This window comes from Podarcis vaucheri (assembly GCF_965113315.1).
Source record: "Podarcis vaucheri genome assembly, chromosome: 1".
Classification (NCBI taxonomy): Eukaryota; Metazoa; Chordata; class Lepidosauria; order Squamata; family Lacertidae; genus Podarcis; species Podarcis vaucheri.
The window spans coordinates 61280359-61292672 of NC_138759.1; the positions used below are offsets into that span (position 1 = coordinate 61280359).

Consider the following 12314-nt stretch of genomic DNA (forward strand, 5'->3'; position numbering starts at 1 on the left):
TCTTTCAGGTGTTTTAATGTATTTCCTTTTTTTAACAGATTGCTGCAGAGAGGGGAATTGGTTTTGGGATATCTTGGTTTTGGGGTTTTTTATGTAAACTGCCCTGGAGGTTCTGCTGAATTGTGGCATAAAAATGTTTTCAATAAATAAATAGACACTTTCCAACTTAAGACTTCATATGTTAGCTAAATGCCACTTAGAAAACTCTTTGTTGCTGTTGTTGCTAGAACAGGTTAACCTGAGAATTCTTTAGAATGCTTTGAAGTCCGACAGAGGAAGGAAAAGATGGTTTGCTTCAGCTGCACCTGTTTTCACTGATATTGACAGTGGCATACTGAACCCTCACACAGCTAGCCAAGGAGAGAAGGACCTCAGGCCTTCTCCAAGCGATCAGCTCATCAGATGCAAAGTTTATATCTTTTGCAGTCATTGAAATAATAACCTTGGCATAAAATTCTGCAGATGGAGCAAAGCACAAAACTCTTTCTCTTTAGTTCTTCATTTGGTTATCTTCATTTCCAGTGTGGGAGTTATTTCTAGTCAGCATACGTTCCAGGAAGAAAGTACAGGTACCAGAAGGGATGTTTCCAAAATCATTTTTAAAAATGCAGCAAGTAGAAACACCACTGAAACAAACATACTTTCCAAAGAAAGCAAACTTCAAACACTCATACCTGGCTCAGCTGTTATAGAACTGCGTGTCAACCGCATATTAGGGATGCCTTGTTCCAGCCTAGAATCTTCTGCATGCAAAGCAGAAACTCTGTCACTGAGCTATGGCCTCTCCTTGTGGGGTTTACCGGCTAGTAATTCACAGCTTGGTTATAATGTATTATTGTTTACAGTGGTTTGAATGACATTGTGTTGCTATTATGGGCATTTTGTTGTACTGTGTTTATATATTGTGAACTGCTCCAGCATCGTGTCAACGAAAAGTAGTACAGTGGTACCTCGGGTTACATACGCTTCAGGTTACAGACTCTGCTAACCCAGAAATAGTGATTCAGGTTAAGAACTTTGCTTCAGGATGAGAACAGAAATTGTGCTCCGGTGGCGCAGCAGCAGCAGGAGGCCCCTTTAGCTAAAGTGGTGCTTCAGGTTAAGAACAGTTTCAGGTTAAGTATGGACCTCTGGAACGAATTAAGTACTTAACCCAAGGTACCACTGTATAGAGATATTTTTAATATAATAAAATTAAAAAGTTAAACATTACAAGGTTACCCAGTGTGCTTCAGGACTGAATGGAGATTTGAACTTTGAGTTGAGATGCCAATATGGTATGAAGGCTAGAGTGTTAAAATGAAATGAGGGAGACCCAGATTCAAGTTCCCACTTAGATAGGAAGTGCTCTCGGTGACTGGGCCTAAGCCACCTCACAGGGTTGTCATGAGGATAACATGGCGGAGGAAGAGGTTAGGAGAAGGAAGACAGGATAAAAAAGCCAATGACAACAACTTCACAGCAGAGTGGGACTTTGAGCTGTGCTTGCTCCAAGTTGTAAGTATATAAGCAGAGGATGCTCTCAGATTACAAACTCAAAAGTTTTGCAAAAGTGAAAATGTTTTTGTTGCTTGCTCAACTGTGAAGTGCTACTTGCTCAAACTGACCCTCCTTCCCTGTAGCCCCTGCCTCAGTGACATACACACATATAATCCTTACCTCACCACAGGAAGAGCTCAGCGAAACAGTCCAGTCTGCAAGGGAGACTACTAGCACCACGATATATGCCATCAACCACTTGGTTTTCCGAAACTCTTCCCATCCTATTAAGTAACTCTGATGAAGCAATACAATACATGTTTAAACAGTCGTTAGATCATTGTAACATTTTCTTTTGCAGAAAGATTTACAAAACTAAAGTGCGACTAATTTTGATATACTCTTTCTAAAAACGGCTGGACCAGTCATCGTGAAAATGAAGCCTTCGCCGATGGGGAGGCTTTTCAAAAGAGCCATTTCCTAATTTTCCCACTTCTGAAGCATAGAGCACAGAATCATGTTGGAATTCATTGGTTATTCCATATATTCCACATAGGGAAGTGTGGGCAATTCAAATGCACCTCATGAACCTGGAGATTTTCTAAGTGGCATTAAATGTGTCATTGCTCACCTTTACAGAGACATCTGCTATAAAGACAAGGAAGCAAAGCAATTCAATGCTCTCCGTCAAGCCACAAGGAGGCTCCCAGGGTTCCAAGCGGTATCGTATGTCCGATGTGACAGTAAATGAAGAAGGCGTTTCGATGAAAGCAAGAGCCAGGATTAGTGTAATGGTGGCAATCAAAATCCTTTAAGAGCAAAGGAAGATCAATGTGATTACTGAATGAAAAACATATCCTCCTAAAAGCTACTTGGCCAAAAAGAACTGTGCAATATACAGCCATACAATCGCTTAATATCAGGAGCAGTCAAAACGCATAGTATATGGAATTGAGCCTAACTGGACAACTGAAAGCCTTTTTATAGCACGATGATGTGCGATTGTTACCTCCCTGCAAAGTGATAGTACAGCAGAAAGAGATCAAGCCCTTCATTCCAATCTCTTTGGACCGAAAGCCGGCCAAGCCATTCAGGCATCACCTAGTACATTCAATGACATGCTTTTCCAAAAACAAATAAAAATGGCTTCAGCTCACAGGATCAGCTCAAACAGGCTTTTGCTCCACATCCAAGTAGTGCTCACTGTTCTCTAAACAAGGACCAGAGAGGCATACGAACGACGAGAGCAGAAAATTCAGCCAGCTGCAGCACCATTTCTTTTCCAGCTATTGCTGCCAGTTATACCTGCAATTGCTTGGTTCACATGTTACACAACTGTTAGGCGAATGCATATCTTTGGTTGGTAAGGATAGTTTGCGCTTGGAAGAGGGTGAAAGTTTTGTGTGGACTGATACATGATGAAGTCACTGTATCTACAACAGTGTGAATAGCTGATACGATGACTATTAATAGTAAGACCATTTTTTAAAAATTAGTTTTTATTTGAGGTTTTTTCTGTTACAAAACAAACTAACAGGGGAAAGTACATATAGTGTCTCTACTTTAGAATCTTTTTCACAGTTCATTTACATTCAGCATGAGACACTATTGTCAGAGACACCGTGAAGCTGGGGGAAAGAGGGGAGAGAGGGAGGGAGAGGGTGGGATAATGAACTTTTATTCTATTGCATAGTGTTTGTGCAGGGTTTTTGGGTCAGCATCACCTAAGTAGGTGTTTTATTTATATATGGGTTCATTTTTATTGGCATTGCTAGAGATTGGGATGGAGATGTTCCAGAGCTTGGTTGTGTTTGGTTGGTTGCGGCATGGTTTGTTTACATCCGTTAGAGGGGCGAATGTTGGGTCTTATTAGCCATATTGATTTGTATGCTGTGGGGGGGGGGGTTGGGGGGGATAGGCAACCACCCTACTAGAAAAGTTAACCAACAAACTTAAAGTAGCACAGGGACAATCAAAGGAGGACACCTTCACCCCAGTGTGGCTCCCCTTTATCAAATATACAACGCAACAAGACAATGACCTAATGGTAGTACCATTGTTACTGCTGCAGTGCTCACAGAGAGGCCTTTAAAAATGTGGCTGATAAAACCAAGCCCTTTTTTGCAATAGCAAACACTGCAGATCAGGCATGGGGAATCTCTGGCCCTCCAAATGTTGCTGAACCACAATTCCCATCAACACCAGCAAGTGCTGCCAATGGCAACAGTTGGTGGAAGTTGTGGTTCAGCAACATCTGGAGGACCAAAGATTTCCCGCACCTGCTATAGATACCACATGTATTTCAGTGATATTCCTCACTTTCAAGCCATGAGGATTTAAATTATCACCGACACATTTTGGCATTCCTGCCATTTGCAACTAAGCTTGTGATAGTAAGAATCTGGAAATGCGACATTTTCCTAGCTTAGGAGGTGAAGGTTGGCAAATTCGGGAACTGGTGCTGAACTATGACAGGTTCTTTTCAGTAGCAACCCATGACCTATGGAACGCCCTTGGGGAGGGTGTCATTGGCCTACGTTATTAATGTTTAGGCGGGATTTTAAAGCATTCCTGTTCTCTCACGCATTTGGTGGCTGAAAAATACATTCTGGCAGCTTTCAAATGATTACTTGTGAGGATATTTGGCTTGTTTCTAAACAAGTAAATTTGTTTTGTTGTTTGGCACTCTGGGGTACTTTGGGAAGAAGGGCAGAAATAAAGGATGATTAATAACATGGAATGTATCACAACTTAAAACAGGGTAGAGGCTATCTGCATTTATTTTTGTAATCCTGGGAATTTTTCTTAAGGATTTCTTTTTAAAAATGAATTGACATTATGACAACACTCGCAACCTGTGAACAGAATGCTTACAGATGCAGACTTTGCTTGGATAAATACGATAATATTTGGAAGGACTTTATGCAAAATGTAGTAGGCTATTAACATTTACATACTGTAAGTATTAAGGATAATAACACAATATCAATTTATATAAGAATGTATGGAAATATATTTCATTTTTGCATATCTGTCTATCTATCTATTCTTTTCATATGTGTCTTTGTTGTTATTTCCCCCCCTTACTTTCCTTTCTTTTTTCCTGTTTCACTTTATTTCTTTTAATTGAAATAACTTCCCAAAAAATATAAATAACCAAAAAAAGAAAAAGGAAGAAATAAGAAATGTAGGTGGTATTCACTTAAACAGGATTAACACCAGCACAATGGGTTTGCCCCCTCCTCCCCACGCTATCCCCAAAGCTACTCTGGAGGGTTGGGGGATCCCCCAGAACAGATGCAGGGGGGGCACAGAGGAGGAGCACATTCTACTTAACATTATGTTGAATTCAACCCGTGGGTTGAAATCCTATGTATACTTTCCCAGGAGTAAGTTCTCTTGAACGCAGTGGGTTGTATTTCTGAGTAGACATGCATAGGATTGTGCTGTTGGGTCTTAACTATTCAACCATTTTTGGTTTCCCATACCTCTGCTTTTATCCATTGCGGTGTTATGCTATCACAAGAGCAGGCAAAAGTGCAAATTCCGTTTCATCTTAAACGGAATTTTAAAATGTGGCTGAAACACTCTAATAAGGCCTCTGACTAAAGGTTGGTGGGGAACAGCCGCTGTGGAGTGCTGCTACACTCACATTCTGTCTGTGAGGTTTTCCACAAGCATCTGGTTGGACAGGGGCAACTTTATATCTGTGATGACCAGCAATATTTTTAGCAATGTCACATTGTTTAGCAAAAGGTCTCTTTCTCCAGCCTACCAACTTGGGAGTGCTGGAGAGAGGCATCATGGTTATTGCTGCAAAATGAAAGTGGCCAATGTAGCTGCTGACTTGCAGAAGCCAGATAGGAAATCCCAAGAGGGATAGTTAGGAAAATACAAAAATGCCTTGGATTGACAGAGGAACCAAGGATTTGTGGAGTCAGAGAGTGACAGAGGCTCTAAGCATCAGAGATAAGCAAGAGAAAAGAGCCCAGTTTCTCACCATTGGCAAACTTCTGAGTAATACCGCCGATAAAGCCACAAGGAGTAAGAATCCACACGGTGATTTATGGAACGATACTAGAGAGATGAAAGGCAAGATTGATCACTCAGGCATCACAATTGCTCTGTTATTCTAAGTCAAGCCATATCAATTTATACAGGCATGCACTATTCAAGGCAACATCCACTAACCTTTAAACAAGCTGATTTCCCAACACGGAAAACATGGTCCAGCAGGGGCTCTTACAAGTGTCATGAGCAATAATTATGCAATCCTGGTTGTCCAAAGAGATGAAAACACAAATATGCAGAAATCAAGCTTCCCTAAAATTATTTAGGGCAGTCTCTTACTGCACAGCTGGTAAGACCGGACTGCTGAGCCTAACATTAATTTAACTGTGTGCCACAAACTGGCAGCTCACCAGGAAAACATAATACTCAAGTCCTATGCAATAGTTTATTTTGCTGGGCACTAATCAGTTATCTCCACTTTGGCCATAGCCTGGCAGATGAGAAATTTACCTGAATTGCATCTTCAATGAACACTACTGCTTGGTTCAAGTAGGGATTTTGGTCATCGGCAACTGCAAAGATACAACAGTCATTTCTGTGATCCCAACAAAGCTAATAGCTAGTTTCATTAATCATGAAGATCCCACACAAAGTGTTGGTATTGCTTAATTTAGCCTTTTGGCTGCTGAGGCTGTCAGACTATGTGTCATCACATCTCAAGCATCTTTTTAGTGAATACAATAGAAGAAGGAAGGAGGAAAGGAAGCTGAGAGCCTTTCTACCATCAGGATTAAGACAAGGCTCTGTGTATTAATACAAGCACTGGATTTTAGGTTATCTAAACCAATATCACAGCAGTAATGACATGAACATTCATGTGTTAGCCTTATACCTATCTCTGCTGTGCTGAGCTTGCATATATTAGGAAGGAAGACTGAAGATGCCACCAGTGCCAAATTTGTGCTAAAACATACAAACAAAAATCAATTGAGGAGAAATCTGTAATGTTCCCCTTAAAGCAGAGATGGAGAACCTTCAGCCTTTGGGCAAATCATGGTCCAGCAGGGGTTCCAATATGGCACATGAGACCATTTTTCTTAAACCATGGCCACCTGACAATTTGGTAACATCATCCTAATGGGTGGGTGAAATCGCCTTAATGGCAGGACACCATACTGCTTCATTAGTTTCCTTTAGAAATGGTCCAGAGTTTATTGCTAATGTGCCCAAAAAGTCCTCTTTTTCTAAAGAGCCAGAATCCTATATAGTTATATTTCAGGAACTTTGGCATCAAGAAAAAAAGTATTTTTGAATTACTGGCTAATCTTCAGCTTTTTTGTGTGGTTGAACCTTCAAAAACTAATGTTGATTGAGTGGTCCGGAAGGAATATGGGGGGCCACTCACAATTACCCCTTTGATCATGATTTCAGTCATTTTGGACAGTTTCCTGGTTAACAGGATGCGACAAGAATGTTCTGGCTCCCACCTATTTCCTTTCTGATTTCCAGCTGCGATCACATCTACATGCTAAAGCATGTCCAGTGAGAAATTTCACGTGCAGCGCAATGCTCTGCATATTTGCTCTGAAGTAATTCTCACTGTGCTCCTCAGAGCTTCCTCCCTAATATGTCTTCTTAGGCTTGCAACCTAAGACACTCTTGATTTACTTCAAAACTGCCTCATACATGAGGTAATTTTCACACTGTTTACCGCTTCCCTCTTATTTAAGATGAAAGGGTTTAACTCAAGGAAACAGCAGCAATTGTAAATAGAGGGTTGCAGCAGATTACAGTACCCCTCATTTAGTGCTGTCCTTACTTTCACTCTCCTCCACTAAGGGCATGCAGGCAAGTAAATTAGCAGAGGGAGTACTGACAAATCAGCATGGTGAAAGCAATTACAGGAAAGCAGCAACAAACCATTCCTGTAACAAGCAAGTCTGAGACTTTTGGATACAAAGTTGCACCCAAAATAGGCAGTGAGCCAACAAGCAAGATCACATATCAGGCTCTATGGGATAAGAAGCTCTAGAAGCAAACATGCATGTTAAGAGAAGAGCTGTGCTCTTGCATCACTCCCATCCATTGTAATGAAGCTTGTGAAGAAGTTCTTGGTGGACTGGGGTCCAAATCCTAAAAGTGGACACCAGGGAATGCAACAGAAGCACTCAAGAGTGCCCTTCTAAAGCCAGAATAGCTCAGGAGAATGAACCTCCATCCCAGACATAGCCAGCATAGTACCCATCAGATGTTTTGGACTGCAAATTGCATCATCAATGGTCAATGGTTAGGGATAATGGAAGTTGTGATCCACATCTGCAAGGCGCATTGACTTCCCATGTTCTAGCTCCTTGTCTGCAAGAGATAAAATTTTGGAACATACTGCAAAGCTCACAGCAGGCTGCCCAGCTCAGATACCCAGTGAGCTTCCCTTTCTTCCAGTTTTGCAACTTAAGTGACAGCTGTATATAGCAGGAAACAAATGCCAATGCTGCCATGATGGGTCTTGTCCCTATGCTGCTTTGCACAGGCTGCCCAACATTTTAAAAGGCACCATTTGCAAGTTAATCTATTCAATATTTTTTAAAGGAAACGTTTTAAAGTGCAAAAGTGCCCTGAAGATGGAAAAAGAGGAAATTGGGGGCTAGACTATGGCCATCAGTCAATCAGTCTTGTGCAAACAAACTTCTGCTGCAAACTTGCAGAACTACTCCCACCACCACACAAAGTTCCACATTAGAAGGAATGGTGCATCTGAACAGAACACAGTGGTGTACCTTCAGTGTCGAAGGTGGTATGCTTCCAGTGTTAGAAACTGGGATAGAAAAGCTAGGAGCCAAATGACTCCTGGGACCTGAGTTGTGGGCGCCAAAACAGAATGTCTAGTCACCGGGGGGGGGGGGAGTTGGCAACACTTTTTATTTATTACTTTGATAATATGCAATTCACATTGTGACACATTGTTAATACTAGATTTTTAACATAAATTGTTAATACATGTTTAATCTGGTGTTTAAAAAAAAAATGGTACCATACTTCTGTTTTCAAAGCACTCTACTCTTTATTGTTAAACTCCTTAACATATTGTCTATCCTTAACATACACTACGAAGCTTCAAAGAACATATATTTCAGTAATCCTTGAGTGTCAGCCAGGTGCAAAAAATGGCACCCAGGCTTTCGGAGGTGCTCGTATTTGGAGAATCTTTAGGTGCAAAATGCACCTGGCACCCTGCTAATTTCGAACCCTGTATGCCTCTGAATACTAATCACTGGGGATGTATATAGAGAGAGTGCTGCTGCACTCATGCCCTTCTAGCAGATTTCCTGTAGGCATTTCGTTGGCCACTGATGCTAGATTAGATGGACCTTTGGCATGATCCAGCAAGGGCTCTCTGTATGTTCTTAGATGCTTCAAACGCAGCCACCCTGTTCTAAAAATGCTGTGCCCTTCTCTTAAGCCAAGTATTCACATTGTCCAGGAAAGTATGAACAAATGATTTCCAAATGTTATTGTGGGTGGAACTTGGGTGTGCCCTAGAGATTATAGGGAGAGTGACTTCTCAAGATGTGGAACTGAATGACTAATCACCAACACAGATGAATCGTCTGTTAAAAACTTGGATCTAAATGGTGCCAGTCACTACGCTGACATTTATCTTAGCACTGTGCATCTATAGTACTTTATACAGTTCAAATAATTCAGGGGAAAGGCACAAAAGTCTGAGCTGCAAATGACAGATGGGAGTGCATGGAATCCTTGCTGAAACAATATGTAAACATGTTCTATGAAAATTGATTGTTTTCCTACTGTTATGTGAACTGTGGAGTTACTGTTCTGTATTTATTGGGAGGGTATCACTTCATAGCCCAGTATCCCTGGGGATGTGGCACTGGAACTGCAACATTCTAGGCCATGGAATCGTTTGTACGATTTAATATGGATGGATTAGTAAATGGGTCTGTAATCCAGAAATGCAGACAGTCCATTAGCAGATCTGCTGTACCACTTCCATCACAGAAATTGACACAAGGCACAAGAAGTATGCATCCAATGTTGATGTTTCATTGTATCATCTAAAGTACAGGCTCTATAGGTATTGTCCTACATGCTGTAAATGTAATTTTCTCTCTCTCTGCTCTTTCTCGCAACTCCAGCCTACCCAGCAGGCAAAGAAGTAAAACAGAAGGAATGCTGCGACACCTACCTAGCAGAGACCGTCATAAACAGGAGGCTAAGGTTACAGCACAGCAAACGGTGGGGCAAAAGCCTGTAACGGCGATTAAATACTAATCCTGAGAAAGTTGCATTTGCTGCTCTGAAAATGCCTCACGATATCTCTGAGGTGCTGGCAGCGGACCTTGAGTCCTCCTGTCTGCACATGTTCAGGGGCACTTTAGGGCCTTACTGACCAAGGGCGCCCATTTTCAGTGCAAGGGCTCCCTGAGCAGGAACAAACTACTCTGTTGTGAAAGCTACTGTGATCCCACACCTACTTACCCGGGAGAGGAAACCCTATTGAGAGAAAGCATGCAGAGATGGATGTAATAATGGAATGATGAATGGTTTAGTTTTTGTAAAAGATGCAGGGATTTACCATATGCAAAATGAGCCATGGAAAGAGAAGAAGGAAAGTCACTGGTATTTTAAGGGTGATTAAATGGGTATTTTAAATGGGAAAACAGAAAATTGAATAAAAATGAGAGAGAGAGAGAGAGAGCGCATGCGGAGGCTTGTGCTGCAGGAGCCTCAATCCCCCCCCCCCCCGTCCAATCAGCCCCCTGCAGGTGAGGATGAAGGGACGGCTCTTGGGCATCCCAGGATGCAACTTCGAGGTTGGCTCAAGCCCGGGCACCTCCAGGGTCAGAACTCGAGCCCTGCAGTGGACGCGCTCTTGCCCCACCAGCCCTCCCTGGCTTCAGGATCCAGCAGTCGATTCCCCACCGACGTCGACGCCCCCCTGGGCTCACCGTTCCCGCCCGGGGGAGACCGAGAGGCCTCGAAGCCGCCGCCGTCTCCTCCGTCGCCCGGGGCGGCGCTGTCCGCGCCCGAGTAGAGGCGCCGCAGCCCTCGGGGGCCGCCGGGAGCCGCCGCCAGCAGAGGCTCTCTTTCGGGGTTGCCTGCCTCCTCCATGGCGAGCGGAAGCGGCTCCCAAAGCTGGAGGAGGCGGAGGCAGCCGGGCGAGCCGAGGGGGCGGGACTCTGGCGCCGAGCCCGGGGCGCTCCGTCCGCGCCGCGCGGGGGGAGGAGCCGCTTTCCCCACAGGGTGGGCTGTAGCCTCAGTGCCGCTCCGGCTGTGGCGCCCAATAGTCCGGGGCGGGGCGGGGCTTCTCCGCGGGGGGAGGGACAGAAGGGGCAGTTCGCGCGGTTCGCCCGTTTCGCAGCGCTGCTGAGCGGCGGGCGCTCCTCTTCTGCCGTCGAACTCCCGTGCGATTCTGGTCTTGCTGAGAGGCGGGCTAAAGGGCCAGACCCGCGGGAGCTTCCCTGATCCGAAGAATCTTTGGTCGATAGAGCATGTGGATCTTAATCTCAGGGTTGCGAGTTCAAGCCCCACGTTGGGCAAATAAAGAGCCCTGCATTGCAGGGGGTTGGACTAGATGACCCTCGCGGTCCCTTCCAACTCTACCGTTCTATTCTGCGATTCAAAAAGAGGAGCTCCGGAGCTCCGGCCTGCGTTAAAAAGCGGGTGCAATTTCCCAGATGCTTCCAAGGCGGGCTGTGCTGGGAGGTGCTTTCTGTTCATGCTCAGAGGAACTCTCATCGTGTGACCAAAGGCAGAAAGCAGATTCGCTTTGAAGTCCAGCACAGCTGTATACCCCCACCCAGTCAGTGGCGAATTCAACGGGGGGGGGGGTTTAACCTCCGTATAAGTATCTGCTCCATCCTATAATGCAGTTACCCACCCACTCATCCGCCGCCCGACTTAACTCAATAGGGTAGATATCATTGCCGCAGCGATGGGCTGCCCCAGCCGCGCATTAACAGCAGCGCCATCCCAAAACCTGTCTGCAGTAGTAAATCCCACTGTGTTCATTGGGACTTACCCCTTTGTGCATGTGTCTGGGATTGCAGTTCTAGGAGCGCTTTCTTGGGAGTAAGCAAGCCCCATTGAACACTCTAGGACTTACTACTCTGAGCAAGCATGCATAGGATTGCGCTGCTAGAGGAGCAACTGTATACTAAATGGTAGTGAATAGGGACGAGTTATGTGCTCATTAGTTGTGTCTCTGAGCAGGTCTACACCATGCATTTCAAGCACATGACTCCCCCCCCCCCAGACCCCCGAGAACTGGTTGGTTTAGAGGTGTTGGAAATAGTAGCTCTGGGAGGGTTCCTCAGGGGAAGATATGCTCTAAACACACACTGGATGGAATTCATGTGTGTGTAACTGGAGAAGTTTGCTGCTGATTTATTACTGAAGGTCGTATCAGTAACTTTTCCATTAATTTAATTTTAGCAACAATGTATTTCATTTTCACACATGTCACCCTTAGTGGGCATTAAATTGTGGTGGTTTCCCAGAAGGAAACTTTACCAAACTCTCTAAGGCTATGGCAGAATGAATTACCGGTAGTTTAAATCCCACACATTATCCCTTTTACTGCTGTTTTCTTGAGAATGCTCGGCCCAGTATATTTCTGTTGAAATTTCCTGTCAAAGGTATGGGAGCCCTGGCAATCATTTCTCACTGATCACACTTGTCCTCGCATGCAAAGTGGTTTTGTTCAACATTATTATATAGGATTTTAATTAATTAGAAAGCTTCCTTCTTTCAAAATGGATCATTTTTGGCTGTCAGTGAATCAGTGAGTAGTTTTTCCATGT

The 12314-nt window shown here is 43.9% G+C and overlaps 1 protein-coding gene across 1 annotated transcript in view; it reads right to left on the reverse strand.

Annotated features, from left to right (window-relative positions):
• Positions 1–10623, reverse strand: part of TPCN2 (two pore segment channel 2) — a gene marked incomplete at its 5' end in the record, with an annotated part of 30518 nt that extends 19895 nt beyond the window's left edge. Inside the window, 5 exons of the mRNA XM_082224718.1 lie at positions 1660–1776; positions 2111–2288; positions 5480–5556; positions 6001–6062; positions 10461–10623. Coding sequence (XP_082080844.1) covers positions 1660–1776; positions 2111–2288; positions 5480–5556; positions 6001–6062; positions 10461–10623 — 597 coding nt within the window. The remainder of the gene's footprint in view (positions 1–1659; positions 1777–2110; positions 2289–5479; positions 5557–6000; positions 6063–10460) is intronic.
• Between the last annotated feature and the right edge of the window lie 1691 nt (positions 10624–12314).